General features: G+C 31.9%; 1 protein-coding gene across 1 annotated transcript in view; it reads right to left on the bottom strand.

Moving 5' to 3' along the window:
• LOC148614543 (DNA topoisomerase 2-binding protein 1-like) overlaps positions 1–23713 on the bottom strand; it is a 31331-nt gene extending 7618 nt beyond the window's left edge. Inside the window, exons 1-30 of the mRNA XM_088588692.1 lie at positions 23581–23713; positions 21433–21554; positions 21141–21283; positions 20266–20311; positions 18764–18850; positions 18089–18270; positions 16578–16705; positions 15997–16062; positions 15468–15635; positions 14981–15189; positions 14428–14501; positions 13490–13579; positions 13185–13307; positions 12695–12840; positions 11831–11929; positions 10936–11043; positions 10515–10624; positions 9802–9914; positions 9325–9384; positions 8651–8779; positions 7672–8197; positions 6900–7025; positions 6415–6483; positions 5881–6018; positions 5415–5558; positions 4895–4981; positions 3347–3415; positions 2290–2646; positions 1417–1496; positions 243–286 (exon numbers count right to left, since the gene is read on the bottom strand). Coding sequence (XP_088444818.1) covers positions 243–286; positions 1417–1496; positions 2290–2646; positions 3347–3415; positions 4895–4981; positions 5415–5558; positions 5881–6018; positions 6415–6483; positions 6900–7025; positions 7672–8197; positions 8651–8779; positions 9325–9384; positions 9802–9914; positions 10515–10624; positions 10936–11043; positions 11831–11929; positions 12695–12840; positions 13185–13307; positions 13490–13579; positions 14428–14501; positions 14981–15189; positions 15468–15635; positions 15997–16062; positions 16578–16705; positions 18089–18270; positions 18764–18850; positions 20266–20311; positions 21141–21283; positions 21433–21525 — 3814 coding nt within the window. The 5' untranslated portion in view covers positions 21526–21554; positions 23581–23713. The remainder of the gene's footprint in view (positions 1–242; positions 287–1416; positions 1497–2289; positions 2647–3346; positions 3416–4894; positions 4982–5414; positions 5559–5880; positions 6019–6414; positions 6484–6899; positions 7026–7671; positions 8198–8650; positions 8780–9324; positions 9385–9801; positions 9915–10514; positions 10625–10935; positions 11044–11830; positions 11930–12694; positions 12841–13184; positions 13308–13489; positions 13580–14427; positions 14502–14980; positions 15190–15467; positions 15636–15996; positions 16063–16577; positions 16706–18088; positions 18271–18763; positions 18851–20265; positions 20312–21140; positions 21284–21432; positions 21555–23580) is intronic.
• Between the last annotated feature and the right edge of the window lie 19 nt (positions 23714–23732).

Here is a 23732-nt window from a genome sequence, read left to right as displayed (position 1 = left end):
TTCATTTCAATCAATCAGAAAATAACTGCATTTTTTCCATCAGAAACTAAAAATTTCTTCACTTAAAATTGTAAGCTCAAAATGTTTATTCTTATACTTGATGTATTCTAATAAATTAAAACTTTTTCTTACGTGGTAAGTTTTGAATATTTCCACATATTTGGGAAAAAAAATTGTTGAGCTTTCTCTACATGAATAAATAGCTTTAAATGTAAAATATGTTTCATTATTACTATACTTACAATTCAATCGTTTACTTCGTCTTCTTGATGCAGTCTTTTTACTTCTGAAATCAAGGATATATAGATGTCAAGAAAATAAATTTACAGTAAGTATACAGATTTTTCCAGAATTGAGAATAAGAATCTTTTGTTTGGCCAAATTTTTTGTAGTAAAAGGGACTCCATAATGGTTTTGTTACACATTTTTTAGATGTACCACTCCAGCATGTTTAAAAAAGAAGTTTGAAACTTACTATTCTGGAATAATTCTAATCATGAGATTCTTCATGCTTATAGCCGTTTTTGATTGGTCGAGAACGTCATTGCCAGAAAGTTAATACATGCATGAACTTCGCCAGATTGTTCATACATGCATGAATGCCGGTCAACTTGAAATCAATATGGCAGCCGGGTAGTTCGAAAGAGTGTGGCAACAAACTGAACGGCATAACATAACTGCAAGAATAGTTTATTACATGCACATTGATTTTACTGGTAAAGTTTGTTTACAGAGAGTAATTTTCAGCTCAGGGAAAGAAACATATAACTGTCTGACTGAACCCTTGTAAACACCTTGTTGTAATTTTCCTTCTTTCTTGTTGTATTTCCTTAATAATTATATTCCTATTGAATTGTTTACATCTCGTATTTTTCAATGCCAACTATCACTTCATCCAAGCCGCCTTCCCTGTCATTGTGCAGCCGATTATGTGTATAAATATTCGTCTGCGCTCCCATACGTGTGCAAAGGAATGTGTGTGTGTATTGAAGCGTAAACATAAACACTGTGTATCAATATAACTGACTGAGGCTCTCAGAAAGTAACTTTGACAGTTGGATAGAATTATAAGGATTGAACAGCTATTTTCAGTCGTCCATTCATGTATGAACGGATTTCCCCACTCCCAAACATTACATGAACGGCCATTGGCCATTCACTGAGTTTGGGAGCTCCAGAATCCGTTCATACATGCATGAACGACCGAAAATAGCTGTTCAATCCTATAGTAAATGGTTGTTTCAGACAAGTCTGTACAATTTCAAAAACTGACACAGTAAATGTAGTCTTGATTCAGTAATTACCTCTGAATAACAAAAAGGTAAATCTTACAAAAACAGTATTTCTATAATCAGGTTTAGACTGTACAAAAACACTACTACAGGCTTGGGTAATTGATAGACTATAATTACATACTTCTCAGATAGGATAACATTCTCTAATTCTTTAGAAAGAACTTCCCTCATCTCCATAGACCCAGCAGCAGGATGTCCAGGCTGAAAATTGAATATGATATTACAGTATATATACAGTATAGGTAAGAACGACTGCAAAATAAAGAAACAAGTATTTCTATTTGTTCTAAAAACAATGTTAAGTATTTCTATTTGTTCTAAAAACTATGTTATCAAAATTTTGTTGTCAATTAAAAAAATATAAATAAAAAAGTGGTCAGAGAAAAAAAATCACTTCTTAATTGACCAACTAATTCAACAACCATTGACACATATTTCCAGCCTTTCGGACAAAAATATTTGATCAGTCTAAAGAAGCAACAGCTAGCAGCAACCATTGGCAAATATTTCCAACATTTCAGGACAAAAATGTTTGATCAATCAAACAGACCCTGATTTGTAATAGATCAACATACTGAGTCAAATTTTTAATGTGCAAGTTTATAGAAGAAACAGCTGGCAGGAATTAAAATCATTCACTTGGCCAAATGATTTTGACTTCAAACCATCATCTCAAATCTCTTATATGCTGCATGATAAGGGAAAAGCACTGTCTAACATTTAATATCCAATTTTTGGCATGAGTCTGGCTGGGGTTTGAAACCACAACATCCAACACTAGAAGTGAGCATGCAACCACAAACATGTGCTGGTTACCAACAAAATGAAATAAGCATGAAACTATTATAGATGCAAGTCTTGAATGCTATAACACATATATTCTCATGAATACAAATGACTGTATCTTATAATAATATAAACTCTTTTACTTCAAACATTATCAATGTTTTTCAAAACTTGGTAATGATAATTTAAAAGTGAAAAGAAAAATTACTTCAGAACTTTTTTCTTCGTCATTTTTGCTGCTTTGTCTTGTCCTTTTTCCACCTCTTTGTCCTTCATCTGTTTTAGTGTGACCTAACCTTGACTTTATGTCTGTCTTTGTATTAGACTGTCCTTGGCCTAACCTTGACCTCATTTCATTGTCTGTGTCACTTTCACTAACTACTTCTTTATCAGAGTCTTTTATATTTTGCACTTTACTGTTAGTGATCTTATCAACTTCTTTGTCAAAGTTCAAGGTCTCAGGCATAAAGTCATTTGCTGAATCTAAATGAGAGTTTCCTCTAGTTGTCTTTCTGGTACTTCTGGCTGGTGTTCTAGCTGGTGTACCCTTCTTTCTTGAAACTGACTGAAAAATAGAAGAAAAAACATTATACGACTGAAATGGAATCGCTGATCTAGCTTTGTGCCAAATATCAAAGCCTACACCTGAAAATACTAGAAAAATTGTGAGCAAGGCTCAATTGGTGACACCCCCATTCTCCTTCCCAGAAAACATATAGAAAACCTTATTAGTAAATTAAGGAATTCAGACATAAAAACAAAATAGAAGGTGCACAAATGCATCATGTTATAAAGACTTTGTTTAAGTTCCATAAAATTCCATTCTGTGGTTTCCAAAGGGTTGCAGATAAGAAGATAGTCCCCATTGGTAGACAAATGACAAAGTTCATGGTATGCATCAGGAAATCATGTCATTCATATGAAAAAGCAAATTGAATTAAAATGACATAGTACCTCACCACTAATCAGAAGGTATCACATAGTACCTCACAACTTATCAGAGGGTATTACATAGTACCTCACCACTTATCAGAGGGTATCACATAGTATCTCACCACTAATCAGAGGGTGTCACATAATACTGCACCACTTCGTGTGGCAGGATATAAAAATTCGAAAATTATCATTAATCTAATAAGGTCAAAATTAGAATAATAAATCCATACTTTCAAAACATACCTAAAATAAAGTTTTTGTTTAAACCAAACAATTCAGAAATTGAACCAAATAATATTGTAGCTTATATATGTTGTAAAATGACTCACCAATGTCAGATTAGGATTGTAGTTATGTGGGAACAAAGACTCATCAACCCAGGCATTTTGTTCTTTACACTGAAAAAAAAACAAGAGGCTCCTAGGAGCCTGAATCGCTCACCTAGTTGAATTTTGCCTTTCAAAGGCAATAAATTTAACGACAAGTTGACCAACAATTATGACTCTTGAGAATTCTTTGGTAGGACTTATCATAAGATCTTCTCAACAATTGAAAAGTTTCTTTTAATCTATCATAGTTTTCAAGTTATTGACTGAAAACCATTAAAAAAAAGGAGTCATTTTTCCCCTTTCTAGGGCAATAACTCTTACAAGGAGTCATCTGAAAACTTTTATCCCTGAAGACTTTTGTAGTCCTAATAATATGGATCATTTCAGCTATTGAAAGAATTTTGCTTAACCTGACGGTTTTGGAGATATGTGCGAAAAACTACTGACTCCTATGTTCTATTTTTAGTAACAGCTGCCATGTTTTTTGACAGATCAAAAATCCCAAAATCAATTCTATGCAGGATACCCTAAGGAACATTCATACCAAATTCGGTTTCATTTGATCAAGTAGTTTCAGAGGAGATGATTTTTGAAAGAAATAACATTAAAAATAGCAAGAATCGTTAAAAAAGGGCAATAACTCCAACATGGCTAAACAGATTAAAACCAAATTTTGACCACAGATAGATCTTATTATGCTGAACACTTTTTTCCCGCCAGAACTTAGATAAACCTAATGATTTAGGAGATATATGTGAAAAACTACAGTTTGACCCCCATGTTCCAGTTTTAGTAACGGCGGCCATGTTTTTCGACAAATCACAAATTCGAACATCAATTCTATGCAGGATACCCCAAGGAATATTTATACTAAGTTTAGTTTCAATTAGTCAAGTAGTGTCAGAGGAGAAGATTTTTGAAATCAATAACATGAAAATTGGCTAAAATCGTTGAAAAAGGGCAATAACTCCAACATGGCTTAACGTATTAAAACCAAAATTTGCCAAAGATAGATCTCATCATGCTGAACACATTTCCCCCATCAGAATTCAGCTAACCCTGACGGTTTAGGAGATATATGTGAAAAACTACTTTCTGACCCCTATGTTCTATTTTCAGTAACAGCGGCCATATTTTTCAATGAATAAAAAATCCCCACATCAGTTCTATGCAGAATACCCCATGGAACATTCATACCACGTTTGGTTTCAATTGGTCAAGTAGTTTCAAAGGAGAAGAGTTTTGTATAATTGTTAACGACGACGACAATGACGAATGCCAAGTGATGGCAATAGCTCACATGGCCTTTGGCCAGGTGAGCTAAAAAAAAATCATTTGTAAACTTTCACGGTGATTAAGGCTGTGATCCTTATTTCTCTTTTAAATTTGCAGCCTGTAATATTTCTGCCAGGTTAGTCCATGAAAGAGGCTACATTATAAATTTGAGGTACACTAAACATAACCAATGTATGCCTTCCTCTGTATAGTCATATTGTGAAACAAATACAATCCCATGAACAAAATAAAAATACAAGTATAAAAACATACCATGAGAAGCCAGTGAGGTGATACAATGATTTTCTTCTGTTCTCTGGCAGTTCTGAACTCCTTGGCAGTATCATTAGCTCTGTTACTCTAAAATTAACACAATTAATTGATGCAAATTACCAGCAATATTATCACAAATTTTCCCTTTGATAAATGACTTACCTTTTGTGTGAAAGAATTTTAGTGGTGTGTAATAAGGATACCATGAAAAATATAATGTACTCATGATACAAAATTTCACAATTCCCATTTCCTGGAGTAAGTGAAATTTGGGAAAGTAATGATATAATCTGTAAGGAAAATTAATTTTAAGTGTAATAAGGTATACTACTAGGTCTGTCAGGAGTGATATCACAAAATTCCAATCAATTAAAATTTGGACAAAATTTGATAGCTGGTCTGAGAGGTGTGTTTCTACAAAGTATCCTTGGACAGTCAAAGTAGGGGTAAAATAAACAAAAAGAAAAATGAAATGCCTCAAAATCTCTTCATTTGTGACAACCTAGATATACAACTATACCTGATAAATAAAATGTGTACATGATTTGTCATAAGTCCACCTGTAGTCTCCCCCTAATGATGATACAATGTCATTATACTCTCCCTGGTTAGGTAACTTCTTACTGACTGCTATAACAACTCCTGTTAGAGGTCCAACATGTTGCTTAAATAGAAATAACTCCATCAATGTATTCCTTATTTTATTAAATGTACTATGAAATTGCTTAATCAAGTCACTTAGTTATTTTTCAAATGAACAATATACCCATCATAACAGGTAAATAAACAAGGTTGTATTAGCAGGTAACAAAATCTTTTACGTTTAATTGACAAACAATGAAAAACAAAAGTACCTTCCTAAATACTGTACATAAAAATTTAATCCTTTAAATTCAGATGGACATTGAAGGAAGGATATATTATACACATAATTAAAAAATGTTTTCACTTTTGTACAAGTAGTAAGAGAAATATCTTCTACGTACAGACAGAGGAGTGTATCCAGCATCATTAGTAGTTTCAGCACCAGTATGCCCGTCCACCTCATCACCCTGGTTCTCTCTAGGTTTATCTGTGATTTCTATAGCCTTTTGTAATTTCTGGGAGAACAGTTCATCCAATGGCTGAAGTAACATGAAATAATTCTTGCAGGTTTTCAAGTACAAAACTATGTTGCAGAATTAACTAATGGTAATTTAGTATTTTTACAATTTATCATGTGAACAAAAATCATGAAAATGCACCAGGAACCTGGCCTACTTTACACACTACCATTGTAATCTCAAGAAATGAATACATGGAAATTTATTTGTATCGGATAAGTTGATGATTTAACAATTATCTACGTAGTTTTTTATTGCGAAATATAAAAACAACCTTAAATTACATGCATGAAAAAAATTGATACATAATCCTATGAACTTCAACCAGAGATCTCAGAACATACTAACTATAACTTGGGAATATTGTAGAAAATTAATTGACAAAATAATTTTATATAATGTATGCAACTGAATTACCAGACTTTCTCTCTTTTTGGCATTCCTAGCTTTCTCTGCTGGAGGTGTCTGTAAAAGTTTCATCACATCCTAAAAATTAAAAAATAATGAGCAATTCTTACAAACCATTAAGGAAGAAAGAAAAAAATATTGTAGTTTACTTATTTTTGTGAATTATAGAGGATAAGGTTCTCATAAGGGTAATTGTTAGAATTTAAATTATACCAATAAACACTGAGTGCCAGATTTCATTGTGATGGGAAGTTAACTTGTAAAACTGAGTAAGGATCTTTTAATAGTTTCATAAAAAGGAAAATAAATCCTGGTTAATGTAAAACTGTAAAAGGCATTCAAATATCAATGTAGTCTTCCTACAGGTTACACCAACCTTATATTAATTGAAACTTTATTCACATCCACTATGTTTGACATAACAAATCAAGATACCATGCTTTAAACAGTTATTTGTTATTTGAAGATAAATAAACTGTACAAACGTTACTTACAGTAAGTTCAAATCGGGGTTTAAATTCCTTGGTGGGATCCAGGAATCTTCCAGGTGAAGGAGAGTTTACACTCAACTTCCTAGATGAGTTTTTAGGTGTAGATTCAAACTCATCATTTTGTAATGCCTAGATATAGAAAACAACTGTGTTTCAATGCAAGTAAAGCCTAACAAAATAAAGAAGGAAGAAATAAGTATCAATGAGACATGAACTCTACCAGACTGTGGAAGAAAATAATCTGTTAACCTATGACCAGAATCTCGCATGCATGTAAACCCAAAAAGGGAAACCAACTTCTTAGGTTATTTCTATTAAGAATATTCTGCAGGAAAAAAAACATTGAAAATATTATTGAGTGTACTAATTGAAATTTTAAGGTTAAGAAAATGCCAGTTTGAGTTAATTGATATTTTGGAAAGTGCTGTTTCAGAGATCTGCTTCATAGACATCTCAAAACATACATATTTCTATAATCAAACAGATTTTGGATAATAGGTATAAACATGAGTTACACAAGAGTACATTTTTTTCAAATAATTTTCACCTGAATTGATTTAATAGGCTTTGAAATGAAAATTAACCCAAGTGTCACATTGATTTTATTTGAAAATTTTAAACAAAAATCTTGTGAAAATCTCATGAATTATATGTTAAACACAGGTCAAAATCAAGTGAAGCTTTGTTTTCATGTTGTCTACGTAAAGAAATAAATTAAACCATAAAAAACCAGTAAGCTGCATAATCCAAATTGTTGTTGAGTTTGAGATATTACCTTGACTCTGTTATTAAGAACTTTTGATTGTACAGGTGTCTGTTCATGTTTAACATTTTCTTTCTGACTTTCCTGGAATGGCGTGTGAATGTTTCTCTGAGAGATATTATTATCAGCATCTTCCCTGAGATTTTCTTTACTTTTATCAGCTGGTAGGTCTGAATCTATTGTCATTTCACTACCAAATCCTTCCATAGCTTCCATAGTTTCCATGCCAACAGACAGGTTACTCTTCTGGTGTGGATTTGGTTTTGATGTCTCACAATTTTTCATGGATGGTGATTCTAACTGAACAGTAGATTTTCTCTGATTGCTTGAGTTCAGGTTTGATGCACCCTCCTTTTCTTCATGTTCCTGAATATCTGTACTCTGTCCACTATGAGATTTGTTCAGTCCTTCAGCAGCTATATTTGATACTGTTTGGTTTACAGAAGTACCAGCATTAAAGCTAGCATTTCCTTCATTGTCAATTAAGTAATTTTCTTCTGGTTCTCGCTTCCCTGATTTGGCACAAGCTAATATCCACCTGTACAGAATAAAAAATACTGCATTACATAAAAGATATTATGTTTTCACAGAGACACTGATAGTATGAATACTTCTAATTATTGAATATCAACAAGATGTTGTACCCAACAAAATAAGCTAAGAAATCTGTCAAAGAAAAGTATAAAAAGAGACTGGCGGACTGGGCTACCTGAATCATGTAATGTCAAAGTAATTGTTAGACAAAAATACAGAAATTTTCAAGTTTTTATTTTGCTCTGTAACTCTGGTTAGATTAACTGATTTGGTTATAATAACAATTTTTATTTCATTGACCCAAAAACTAAGTTCTGCATTAACAAAAATGATTGAATGTTGTTTTTTTCTTTCATGGGAGAACATTAATGAAACCAGATTTGTTGACATTCTTATGTTGATCTTAATTCACAACAAATCTCTGGAGGTAAATCATCTGTAACATGAAACTACATACATCTTAGATAATGCTGGTATTCCCCACTTCTTGGCAGCGGTATATTTTTGTCCTGAGGCCTCCTTTGTTATTAGATGTGTGGTAGGAAGCAGACCCCTCTTGGCATTTCGTACAAAATATTCTTGTGTTCTACATGAGAGTAATACAATATATTATCATATCAGGAATGAGGTAATCATAATCAGTTGTAATCATTGACCATTGTATTTTATTATTACAAGTAATCATATGTGATTACTGGGTGAAAAAGTGGTGTAATCATGATTACTTTTTATGTTAAACATACATGTAAATTATCCTTTAAAAATTTCTTGGAATTTTATACCGACTGTCCAAACAAAGTATTTTTGATGGCCATTATCATTTTTAGATTTTTTTTCACAAATATAGTTTTTGCTGATTGTAATATAAAACAAATACTGTAGCTATCTTGTGATTTTAAATAACCATAAAGCAGGTAGTTTCTAGCATAGAAATTTGTTTATGATGATGGCACATAGTTCTACACTTACAAGTATATGTATCTTTAAATTGTTTGCCAAGAGTTTTTTTTTTAATTTTAGATTACCCTTATTTTTATTGTTACAAGTGAAATTATTTAATGAAGATAAAGATGAAACCTCTTTCCTTTTTGTAAAAGTTCAATCTAGTAGATACTGTAGAATATTACTTACCCTGCACCAACACACTCAGCAATGTGCATTAAACAGTCTTTCTCTGCTCCTGACCATCCACTGAAATGAAAATAAACATGTCAAATTATTCAATCTTATTAATGCCAAGGGTACAGTACCTCTACTAATCATATTTATATTTCATTCCAAAATAATTGATTCTTTGTACTGAATTTCTACTTGATACATGTATTTCAGCAAATCATAAAAATAAAGCGAACACAGATCTTTGGTGGTGACTAAATACATGCTAAAATATAACATCTAGATAAAACAAATTAAAAAGAAATATTTGATACATAGGTAGTATTTTCATTCCAGCCTGACACTTTTCTTGGTTAGATGAGATTTTACTGCCTGTGAGTTATTTTGCTTGTATTATTTGAGTCTACATTTCATGGGATATTGAACTAATCACCCCCCCCCCAACACCCTGAAAATTTAGATACCTGTCAACAAAACTTTGATTAAACTAACCTGAGTGACAATAAACAGTCTACTAATGGGTTATTTTCTATATTGATGTCAACAGGTGAGAACAATGGGTTACTGCTCACAGGTAAAATATTCTCATATTCAACACACATTTGCTGAAAAATTCAAATACAAACATTGTTTTATAAGTTCTAATGAACCATATTGTCAAAAATAAGATTGTTTTAATACCTAAACCCACTCACAAATACCAATAATAAATATTTTTTTTTTTTAAATTCTCAAACTTTTGCTCCATTCGAAAGTTGATGCACAGTACATGTATTTGTAACTATCATTATTTTTAAACATAACTAAAAATCATTGAGATAAAATCTGTCTCTGTGGGCCTCGCCATGGCAATTGAGCCATAAAAATGAATTTGATTAATGTGATCAACCCACCTGCCAAATATCAAAAGACCACATCAAAAGACAAAAAAGTTACAGTCTGGACAAGAGTTTGTCAATGAAAAAACAGGAATTTGACCTTGAGGTCAAAATTCTAGATCATAAACTAATATCCATGGTACACAACACATTGTCTTTAGGTGAACTACCCACATGTAAAATATCAAAAGCCTACATTGAAAGACAGAAAAGTTACAGCCCGGACATGAAATGTAATGGACGGATGAACGAATAGAGTAATCAATATAAGGCCCTAATTACTGTTACTTAACCTACAGTTTTCTTAAGGAATATTGATGAACTTACAAGCCATGTACTGGAAGCTATCTCACCAACAGTTTTATCAACAGGGAACCCATCAATAGGTACAATACCGTAATCTGGTACCAGTCGTGTATTACCTTGGTACACTTTGCCTGTAAACATAGTAAAAGAGCTATTAAGGTTTAAGTGGTGCACAACTTATTTTAATAAATTAACTTCAATAATCTGCTTTTTTTTATTTAAAAAAAAGGTGCATTGTTTGACAACTCCTTTTTTACACACAGAGATACAAAATCAATAATACAATAAAACCTTCTAATTATCCATTTTTCAATTATAGGGTTACTTAAATTTGTGTATTTTACATGTTTACCATGGTTTATCCTGTTATTATAGAATGGCAGAACAATATAAATCTTACATTAAAATGAAACATATTTTGAAATAAAATGTTTCATCAAACCTCCTTCATTTTGTACAAAGTCTATTAGATCTGTGATCTGTTCCTCCACAAAACCAAAAAACATAAATGATTTCCCAACAAACACTTTCTTTTGTCCCTGACTGTCCACTGTAAAATACATACAATTCAATTGTACTGGGTCTTTATCCCCTTGAATGCGTATAATAATCATATATTAGAAGAAATGTGTCACACATGAAGTACAACCAATCATACTTCAGGAGGTAGACCTAAGGTAAGGGACAGAACTCTTGAAATCACTGATATGTTTGTATCATATTCAATATTACCAAAGCCTTTCAAGTTTTCATTTGAAACAGAATGAAATAAATCCAGGTTACTTTGATGCTTACATGAGAATGATGTAAAATGCTGAATACAAACATTCCAATGATTTGTAAGAGTTGTGTCCCTTACCTTAGGTCTACCTTCTTAAGCTCCATTAAAAATTTTATATCATTCTATTAAGAGTTCCCATTTGTATAACATGATAACAACAATATGCACATGATAAACCTTTTCCTCTTTTTACATGAACAATGCATGGAAACAAATATCTAAGTCGTTAATGAAGTTATTAGCTGTTATATAAACTGTAGATGGAAATCAGTATACTGATAATGCCTGAGAAAATTGAGGCTTAGACAAAATTATTTATAAAAATACATCTGTAACTAAAAGTATAGAGAATAAAAATACTACGAGTGAATACTGCATGCCTTTTCACCATACTAAAAATTTGTATCTTATTAAACATTTTGAAAGACTTAAAAGTATATTTAAAAATAAAACTACAAGTAAAAACTTCTACAGACAAATCCACTGTAATACTGATATTTAAAAAAACAAAACAAATCAAAAGCTCTATAAGAAGATAGAAATGTGCGATTCATACCCTCAGGATTTTGTGTGGCATCATTGTCCTCCTCAGTCTGTACACTAGGGAGAGCTTCTGTTGGTGCTTGTTCCTTTATAGTGTTATTCTGGGGAACTTCTATAGTAGAGATCATAACACATGGAATAAACAAATGTAATTTCAACTAGTAAATTGTTAATACAGGTACCTTTGTTTTCTGGACACTTTCTCATGTATACAATGTATGTCTAATTGTTAAAAAGTTCTGCCTTGAACTCAAAATGAAAGATAATTTATATTTTTCTTCCGTCAGGATTCACAATTTTAAGGGAAATAACAATATGGGCTTTAAATGACAACAGCTGAAAACACAAAAACAGACTTGATTTTATAAATTCAACAAAACAAAAAAGAAAATGACAAAATCAGAAGTAAACATAGAGTAAAAAGAGAACCATAAAGGTAAAATCTGGATTTGAAAAAAGAGGAATTCCATTTTAAAGCAGAAGAAAATTGTGTCTGCAAAAAGTTAGAAACAAAAGCACTGGCTACATTTAACACACTCTAAGCTAGTCTTCATGGTAAATATTTTGATCTACAGACCATGTGTTGATTTCACAAATAGTCATAAGTGTGAAATTGATCGTAAATTATGATGTCACAATGCTATGTTAGATTGTGATGTCATTACTTACTATCAATTTTATTCTTACTACTTTTTGTGAATTCGACCCCATGTGTTGGTGATTTTTTTATAGATATTACTGGCCTGTAAAAAGAATTTTTACAGGCTCACCAATAATTTTACCAGCCTAAGTTCTATCATGAAGACGGCTCAGCAATAATATGATGTAATTAAGCAGTTGAACTAGAAATCATACATCCATCATGTATTTATATTACCTTCCACTGGCTCAGCCGCTGGTTGCATCAGATACTGTGACATGATATCCATTTCATCCTGTTCATTGTCAGCCTCTGTCTTTGTCACTTCAGATTCAATTGTCTTGTTCTGTATACTGTCTTTCTTTTCAAGTTTTGTTGATCTCCTGATATTCATAAGTAAAGGTGTTCTATCTATGACAACTAAAGACATTTATAGACAAATAAAAAAATAGTTGAGCTTCTCTTCAATTATATTTTCACTAACTGTTTCAATGTATGATGGCACTATTACTTTCAATCTTTGATCTTTCATCAAAATACTCTCAGGCATACAATTATGGTCTGCTAGTGAAGTCATCTTCGCCATTGTATCATCTCCCATGTTTTGTGCTCAGAATAATCTATACATCTATCATTTGTTTCAGGCACTCCTTTGGCTTCAAGTATATTAACAATCAAAATCTGACACAATGTTATTGCAATATCCTAATTGTTTTTAATATTTTACCTCTTCAACTTAGGTGATTCTGGCTCAAGGGCAGGTAACTCTAGACAAGAGAAAGGTGTTTCATCAACAGTTCTTCCATTCCTATAACACTCTGCTAACCAGGCAGGGGATACAATTTTTGGTCTACAGAATTAAGAAAGGCTTTTAATGATAACACAATCTGAGAAAACAAAACAACCTGTAATATTAAGTGTTGTGTGCTTGTAATTGCACCTTTAAGCTAGGAACAAAAGACTGAACAAAATGATACAAAAATTCAAAGAAAGTTTTCATATTTTTTTTAAAAATATTATAACCAATCTTACCTATATGCAGCAGTCATAAGCTGGTCAAAGTCTTTGTCAATCTTCTCTCCAATAATCACATGAGTAACTGCTTCATTTAAATGATTCAATCTACAAAAAATATCTCTTTAACTCTCTATTTATTTTAGTTTGAGTTTATCCATAACATTGGTCATGGAAATGTAAGGCCTATTTTCATATTTAACAAACAATACTAACTTCAGTCAGTTATCCAAAGGTCACAAATGTAGGAACCATGACAAATAAGTTTAATAAAAAAAATTAAGGAATTAAATGTGTGGTGAGGGAGGCAGCTTCTTTTTCTCACATACTGGTAAGTTTATTTTATAATGAACATTTTAGCCCATAAACAAAATTCCTAGATTCTCATGATCTGATTTTTCATGCCCCCCCCCCCATTTTTTTTTATTTTCAATATGTGTTTTGAAAAATATTCCCCGACTCAAATTTTCAGAAATATTCCATTACTTGTCCCGACCCTATAATTATTGTTATTTAATAACTTCCAGTTTGAAAATCATAATTTTTTTTGCTGCTATTACTTTTTGTTTTAAATGAAAGTAGAAAATATATACTTTGATAGAGCTGTTTCAATACCTTTGTGCTAGTAAAAATAGATCACCAAGCACACATAGAATCGTAATAACAACAATTGTAGTTTTTCAGCACGAGTGGCAGTTACTGAAGGTAAAGTAAAAAAATAAAAAACAAAACTTGTCCCCCTACCAAAATTTTTCATAAAAGTTGGATGAGAATCTAGGAATTTTTTTATTATGGCCTTATGGTTGTTTGAGGTGAAAAAAAGAAGTACCTTCCTGACATGTCCCATCACATTTAATAATGCCCGCTTATTGAATTTTTAAAATCTTATTTTCATTCTAGATTTGTTCCTCTAAACTGAATTTCCCCATTAGATTCCTCTTCTGTGATAAACTTACCTAGTTGCCCCTCCAGCATTGATCACTTTTCTCAGCTTCTCTGAGGCTTGACCTCTGAATCCACTCAAGTAGATCTACAAAAGCAAATTTAAGCTGTCAATACAAATCTTATATAACCAGAGATTTTTAAAAACAAATGCTAAATTCAATTATTCTCTTTCATATTTCACAACTTCATCAAATGGATAACTAAAACATTGATTTGCAATTTATGTTGAGATTAGAAGAAATGACTCCTAAGACAAAGACACTTGTGCAATCCTTGAAAAAAATGTAAACAAACAGTATAAAAATGCCAAATTTCAAATTGCTGCTATGCTGAGTTTTATGCAAACGAAATATATTAGACAGACATAAGATTTTAACCTTAATGCCAATGTGACCTACAGTTAAGAAAATAATAGTCAGGAATGGTTACTAAGGAAAATATTTGTTGTTTAGCTTTCATAAAACAAAATTAAAGAATTATAAGATATATGCCACCAATCTAATCAAAGCCTGTCCACAAACCCTTTATACTACAGCCATTCTGGGGTTCTTACAAACCCTGTACCTTGCAGCCATCTAAAAAGTAGTCAGATGGTGGCCTGGTTAGGTCAATAGCCTGTATTGATGATTCTATTGCATCAGATTTGGGTAGTTGGGTCTCGTTGAAAGTTGTAAAATCTGCTCTGGTTGTAGATGCAGTCTCATTGACTATTTGCCCACCAATCATGGAAATATTTGAAATGCTACTAATATCAGCAATACTGGATACTCTGTCTGTAAAGGACAAGATGCCATTTCAATATATCATGCAGTGATATTTACAATATATACCAAAGATGTTTATGGTTTTGAAAATTTGGGAAAGTGGCAATTGATACATATAGACACATGATTAATGTTACATTTTTTTAATGAAAATTGAAAGTTATTAAGTTAAATTGTTATAACTTAATACAAGTATTTTTTTTAAAATATTGAACAGAATAGGAAATAGAAAAAAAAAAAAAAAACAGAAATTCTTGAAAGTGAGCATGTATTGAAATATTACTTACTTTTGGCAGGGCCTTTTTCTGGAGTTGATGTTTTAACATCAGACTCTTTTCTACCTTCTAAATAATATTTACTCTCTTCTAAACAGTACCCTTTCTCTACAGAATCATATAGCCAGTCAGATTTTATGATGTGCATCTTCCATTTTTTGGCAAATTCATATTTCTGACCTGTAAAGATAGAAATTTTTCATTAATCAGTAAAACAGTCTTTGTAGTAATATAACACTATGAACTATGGTATTGAAAAAAAAGAAAAAAATGGTTACCAATAATATACACACAATATTTTCAGGGCCTAATCTAGAGGAAGAAACAAGCAAAAACATCTCCTTCTCCCATCTGTCCTTTGACTGGAAGAAATTTTGTCATATAATGTCAATATTGTTATTTTTCAAACAGAATTTACTGAAACTTTTCCTTGTCATCCATGTCTAGATTAGGCCCTGATGTATTTCTTTTCAATTCAGATGTTTATCATGAACTTCTATAATATTCTTTTTTAAATTCAAAGTATATAGTAGATATACACCTTTAGGTTTGTTGATGATTAAATGTGTACATTCCTTTACTTTCATCTCACCAGAATACTTCCCACCTAAAATGAAAAGATAATTTTCAGTTTTCTTTTACAAAGCAGCATGTATCTACATGTACATAACCAGCTCGCTGGTTTCATTTGTGTTTTTTTAAACACATTAAAAAATTGGTGCCTTAAAATACAAACATGCTGTATACGGTAATCTATTTATAGCCATTAAGGTATGAATATCATACACTGGAAGGTAATCTATTTATAGCCATTAAGGTATGAATATCATACACTGGAAACACAAAGGGTGGATGCTACATGTATGTTACTAAAGATAAATGGAAAACTGAAGAAAGGCCATGCTTCAACAGATACTTTTTATCCAGAAAAATAATTTCTATTAGCGAAATTGATTTTAACTTGCATTTAGCAAGTATTTCCCCTTAAATTGGATCATTGTATTGTGAATGAATTCTTGAAGAACATTATTGTACAATTCACAGAATGATCTAATATCTAAAAATGAATGAAGTACACTGATTGCACAATACATGAAAATTTCACAGTTTTCAGTATAATACCTTCAGCCTCTACAATTTTCTTCATTTCCTGTCTTTCCTGGGTGTCAAATCCAGACACAGTTATAACTAAACCATAGAATACAGGACAGCTGTACTCAGCAAACTGACCATCACTTCCATGGATATGACTGCAAAAAAAAAACCAAAACATTTTTTTTTCATTGTTTCATAACCAAAAAGAAATTGAATAGTTTGCAATTTGTTACACTAGAATTGTGATTTAGAGGTAGACCTAGGGAAAGGGACACAACTTTTGAAATCAGTGACATATTTGTATCATATTCAATTCACCAAAGCCTATCAAGCTTTTATTTGAATCAGAATGAAATCAGTCCATGTTTATTTGATGCTTACATGAGATTGATGTAAATTGCTGAATACAAACATTTAAGGTCTCACTAACCACTTCTAACGTTTCCATTACTCTACATGTTAAAAAAGTAATTTTCAAAGTCTCACTTTGAATTCCCAGGACAAATGACATCTTAAAGTTGCATACCATTGCGAAGCTTGGAAAATAAGGCTTCCAAAATCATTAAGCTAATGGTACGATGATAGTAGAAATTCTTCACAAAATTTACTTGAATAAATAATACTGAAAATCCACATTTTTACCTGTTCTGCTAACTGACAGCATGGAGACAAATTACTCACACATGTAAATAATATTCATACACTTTTGTAGTTAATTACATATATGATTTTAAAGTACACATTCTCAGCTTCATTTTGACTACTTTTAATCATAATACACACAAATAATGCACTTACAATGCATATGTCTAGGTTCAGTGTGTTTTTGGTACTACATAGGGGGGTGGCCATTTGACCCGGAAGTGGTTAGTGAGACCTTAATGATTCTTAAGAGTTGTGTCCCTTACCCTAGGTCTACCTCCTTAATTAATGACAAGAATCAGATTTTGAAAAATTCAGTCCTCAGAAAAAAGGTTGAATAGCTCATGTTTTAGCTGAGAAATTGTCAGAAGTTATCTTTCTTATACAATGGGTTTTGTTTTTTTGAATATCCTATTTGTTAATTTTTTGGCAATTTAGTGGATTAATTTGATTTGTATACCTATATTGCTTGTACGAATATTTGATTTGAACAGTTTTTTTGTCTTTATTGTGTTATTGTAGATCCCAGTTTTTCTGTTCTGTCCATAGTATGGCTTGTTATAGCTTATTTCCTTATTTGACCAGCTATAAATGTAGCATAAATTGTGGTTTTTCCAACGAACATTTATCCAATAATACATAGGGATAAAGTAAATACATTGTATTCTGAATTATGAAGGTAAACAAGTGGTCAGTTCTTAGTTTCAATAACTTTAATAAGATAATAAAGTCTGAGAAAATTCATTATTGTTTGTAATATCATGAAATCCCAAGACTTTGGTTAATGTTTTATGGTAAATAAATATTCAAAGACTTAGGTATTTTTGCAGTCTTGTGGTGTCCTGGCTTGGATCCAGTCTTGTGGAGAACAGGTTTGGACAAATAGTAGTACGCACCCTTCCAAAGATTTCTTCCACACAGCCTCTACCCACTCAGGTAACATAATCTGTTTGCCTAATTCTCCCGAGACTTGGTATTTCTTACTACCAACCTCACCAGCAACTAGATGTGTCACCTGATCTGTCAACGTTCGGCTAGCTTCTCCTGCCATCAGTTCTATTTTTTCATGAAGATCATCCTAATAAAGGCAACTTGTATGTTATTCAAAGAGAGCACTATGTTCAATCCTGTCTATAAAGTAGATTACAGTCTCTACAATTGTAAACAAATCAATTTTTGTGGTTTATGATGTACACAGACTGTGTTTATAGAACATATTTGCATGTTTTAATATCTGTTGTTTTACACATCTATTTGTCTTCAGCAAAAATAATGAATACATAAGCCATGAAAGTATTATTGTTCATGGGGTATCAGTTTTCATGGTTTTTGATGGTTTTGTAAACCATGAAATTTGGTTCCCAAAGAAAAGGAAATTTCCCATATATTTGTATGATAGTTTTATCAATGCCATGAATTCAAGAATTGACAAACTGATCATTTCCCCCTAGACTGGTTCCCACAAATAAAAGTTCTTTGACAGTATTACAATACTTATATCAGCCTAAGGACTTGCTTACTGTAACAAGAACATACTAATTTGAATGAAACTAAGTAATATAAATATTTACTCTTGCTTCTTTTTTCAAGTTTGAGCAGCAGACAATGAGATCTTTCATGGCTAGGTTCAAAATTGGTGTAGACCTCCTAGGAATGTCCTACAACAAAAGAAATTCTTATCACTTTTCATCAAAATGTGTGTAATGATGAATTTTTAACTTTTTAAAAGGTGCCTGCATCTTTTAAATTGGTAAAAAATATCCAAATATATAATAACTGGGAAATCTGTCAGACAATCACATTTCAACAGCCCTGTGCAGGTCCAGGTGTTAAAAGAATAGGCCTGCACAGCGCTAAGCTTGCCCTAAAAGGCGACTAAATAGTGCTCAGAACCCTAGCCAGGGGCTAGGGCGCTTTGCCCACAGAGCAACTGGGATGTGTGCCCCAGGTGGTTGAATGGGGTACCCCTGGCGTGTTACATGCTGGGGTTGTCAGGCTATAATACGGAAAACCTGACCGCAAACCATAGTGGTGCATCTTGTTGGGAAAGATGCCACGTTCCTTGCATGTTAAAGAACCCTACTGTGGTATTCTCCCGGAGTAGGAACCATAGCTCATTATACCACAGCCATGGTAAAAATGTGATAAACACACGACCAACATTTTTGTGCAACTTGTCTATTAAAAAATATGAAGAACCTAATCATATTAGAATCCAAATAAATTTTATCAATGTTTTACCATGGGCTTACCATTTATGTCATTATTTATGTCCTCGCTATTTCTTAAATTGACATCTTTCTTAACAAAAGATGACAAGTGAGGAAAAAGTTGTCTGGTGTTCTAAAAGGCAGAAATGTTTTTTTTCCCAATTTGGTGAGTTCTGACTGGACATGTCATATTGAAAAAATCCAATAGCACTAAGCAGGATTTTGGGAATTTCAGGGAACATCTTGGGAAAATTATCATATTTTGGGAAAATTGGAAACAGCCTTTATTCTGGCACTAATTCATATATAGAAAAATAACTGTGTAAAAGATGTCAATGCCATCCATAAAGTTTGAAAGTCTAATACATGGCATTACATGGTACATCCTATCATGTCAAAAGTCTCAACACCAATTTTAAAATCATTCACATGATTACTTAAGGTGTGACTGGTGAAAAAAGCATACAAGGTCAAAAAAAAAAAAAAAAAACTTTAAAAAGTAGATGTCCCAGATAAGTCATATACACACCAAATACTCTCTTCTAAAAGTTTCATATATCATTTCAATCATTTCTTATAAATGCTAGTGTATTGTGTTTATATCAAACTTCAGCTGAGAGACATACATATACCATTTACTTTTCTTTTGGCACTTTCTCTGTATGAATACCACACAAAATAACTAACAAGAAGTAAAATTCTTTATAACGTAGGTATAAAACTTAAAAGGGGACCTTAGATTTGAGAAAAATCTAAACAGTTATTGAAAGTTATTAGCACTTATTAAAATAGTTTCAACATCTTTAAAAATCTATGGTCAGTTACCATAGTAACAACAGTATGAATAAGTTTAATTTATATACCATTTTATGCTGGAGAGATGATAAAATACACTGTGGTCCAAATATTCTGAAATGAAAACAATTTAATATAGTTCTTTGCGTTACTTTGATTGGAAAATTTGTAATATAATTTCAACACAATTTAAATAAATCACTATCCTTAAGCACACAATTTGACCATCACCCCTTTAACACAGCACGCAAAAATATAAAGCTTCCTTTGACAGATAAACAGACTTAACAATAAAATATACAAGTCTTATGAAAAATCAAGTTGTTTGAGCTAAAAAATGTTCCACAGTCAAAGACTTTTAAATCATCATCATCCACAAATAAATTATAAAAATACATAGAATAAGTTATAAACTGAAATATGATCACAAGTGTCGAGGAGTAATCACAGGAAGCAAGATTCAAGTGGAAATCAAAAGAATATATTCTCTTAATACACTGTAATTTAATATCATTTCCAAATACCCCGGTACATATTAAATTTGTAATATACAGAATAATATTTCAAATCATCAGTGATGTCAACTGAAGTTAGCATCAGAAAAGAAAAGAGTTGTGATCTTTTAATGGGAGACTGATTGATTAATTGTTGGGTTTTAACGTCTGAGCAGCAATATTTCAGCTATATTCAGACGATTAATGGGAGACAGTTCGAAAGTGGAAATACAGAAATGATTCCAAATGTATTATGCTGATTTTTTTTTGTATTGGAAACATTTGACAATTCCATGCTTTCTATATAATAATTCATTAAAACTTGGGTCAAGGAAATTAACCCCAACTATACAAATTCTGCAAAATTCATCCTGCATCGAGGAAATATGTTAAAATATTTAGAGCTAAAAGACTTTTTAAAAATGATAACTAAGTGATATAAATATTACCTGCATTGTAACCTCTGAATATGATTAAAACCTTCTCCCTTGAAGTGATCAAAGAGATAGGCACTGTTTTTTTCTTTCTTCTGAACTTTTAAGCAATCACTCTCAAATATCCAATGAGGACTAAATCCTTCATCTTTGACACTCTGTAAAATATACATAAAAGGAATAGTTTTGGCTATGATGTTTAAAAAATAGAGCCATAAAATTTTAGAAACATTTTAAGTTTTGAATTAATAATCTAACTACATGCAGCAATTCTAAGCTATATTACATGTACATTTCTAATGCTTACTGAAAAGGCTTCAAACATGGTCTTGCTTGCCCCACTAGTTCCAAAACTTCCATCCTTCCTCACACAGAATACTTTGAACTCTCCTTCATCCATGGTTTATGGTAATCTTAAAACTGAATGATCTATAAAGATAAATATACAGGCCTTCAAGTGGCTTTTGAATATGAAAAAGGGCATGACAGGAATATTTCAGGAATAGGACTTTTCTCCTCAGATATAATATAAAATACATATCTATTGCAAGGCAAACAAAATAGAATGAAAAAAATGCCAATAGATTTAACAGAATCTATAGCTAATATAAGGAAAATGCCAATTTTGCCAATTTTAGGCTAAATGACAGGGCTTACAGACAATATAGTGGATTGTCAAATACATTTTTAAAGCCAGCACTCCACAGTTTAGTTTAGTTTCGCACTTTTGGCTAGGGATGAAAAATGACATAAATGGAAACCGGTGGTTGCTATAGTGATTAAAAATGAAGAATCTATTGTTGATAAAACATTTTCTAAAAAAGGGGACTTTTAAAAGTATTTTGCAATGTTTTATATATTTTCAATGTTGAAGGGGCTTTTTTTCAATGACAATTTGACTTCATTGTGAAAGTGAAAGTAAGTCAATTTTTTACCATGCTTAATTTAATAAGTGGATTACAAAGTGAAATAGCTCAAAATCTAACCGGCGATGCCCATATGAGGAACGGGTTTTTGAAGGGAAAAGTTTGAACAGTTTCAGGGATTGAAATAAAAATTTCAGATATTTTGCGGGAAATTTGATATTTTTAAACCTGATTTTATGAACTTTTTTGCAAATTTTCACATATTTTTGCATGGTTTCTATGGTAACCCTATATGTTGTGGATAATTTTTTTCTAGAAATTTTTTACTGCATCCTGAAGGCCTTGACTTGAGCTATTTCTAGATATACAGATTTACAGATGCTTGACAATTTTTTAAAGTGATAAATGTTACAAAGCATCAGATTACAAAACCAAAAACTCTACAATACTGTGGAGTGCTGGCAAAGTAAATGCAAGAAATATTGGGCTGCTTGAGGCCAGATTATACTCAAATGGTCACATGAGGTGTACTATTGAATCTTGTAAAACAAAACACTTTTTTATTTTTAAACTCACAGTAAAGCTCACTCTTAAATGTACAAAAATGTATAGAAATTCACAATACTGACTATTTAACTAACAATCATCCTGGATGATATTTCATGGGATATTTTACATATAGTTTATCATCCAGTATATTATTCAATTGATAAATTTAATCCATTTTATCAAGAGTATGAATTTTGTTCACTCTTCATATGTTAGTTATATTCGGGATATTATTTAATACTATGAAATATCCTGAGTACAATTATGACTGCTGTTTACTATATGTGAACTATTTTCTGGATATTATTTAATACTGTATTCTGAGTATAATTAGGAATATCTCTAGTTTTTTCATAGTATGTTATAGTAAATATCATCATCTGTAGCAACATCCCTTCAACACCTGCGTATGGAGTGTTCATATCACAACTCCTACATTATGCCAGAGCTTGCCGAAACTACGCAGACTTTTGGTATCACGCTAGAACTCTAACAAATAGGTTTCTGGAACAGGGTTATGTTGCTACAAGATTGAAGTCATTACTACAGAAGTTTTATGGTCATTACCATGAACTCGTGGATCATTATGGTGTATCCATCTGTACCATGAAAACTGATTTATTCAACTGGTCACAGTTCTCCTTTACGCGTTTGTCTACCCTGGACTTGACTTGGCGGGTGTTTCTAAAAAAGCAGAGGACGCTTACCCTACCTGTGTACCTGGTCCATGCTCCCAGTTAATTTAGTGGAGTCCGAGTTGCTCATTTGCTTATTTTGTACATATGATTTTAGTTACTTTATGTTCTTTGTTGTGTATGTCCGTTTTCCATGCCTGGTCTTTGCCCCTGGATTACATTCTTTTGATTACCGCTACAGCCTTGGTTCCCTTGATTACTCTTCCAAAAATCAAGTATAGTGCCTATAGTAGTATAGACGTATAGTGCCATTAGTGGACACACTTTATTTAATAAGTGTGAAAAGTTTTTCACAGACATTTACCTACAAACATAACTATAAAGAACAAATATCAGTAACTTAACCTTTATCTGTCTCATCGTCCATGCATGATACAGTGTAGTGTTAAAATTTTGCAAAAAACTTTTGCAAAATCTTCAAAACAAAAACATTTCGGAATTTTCGGGGATTTCCGAAAAACCGCCTATCGCTAAAATCTCGAACGAAAGGAGAATTC

This window comes from Perna viridis, chromosome 6 (assembly GCF_037379345.1).
Source record: "Perna viridis isolate PV_CMFRI_1.1 ecotype Kerala chromosome 6, ASM3737934v1, whole genome shotgun sequence".
In the NCBI taxonomy this organism is placed as follows: Eukaryota; Metazoa; Mollusca; class Bivalvia; order Mytilida; family Mytilidae; genus Perna; species Perna viridis.
Note: the sequence above shows the minus strand (reverse complement) of the source record. Positions and strands in the feature narration are given on the sequence as shown.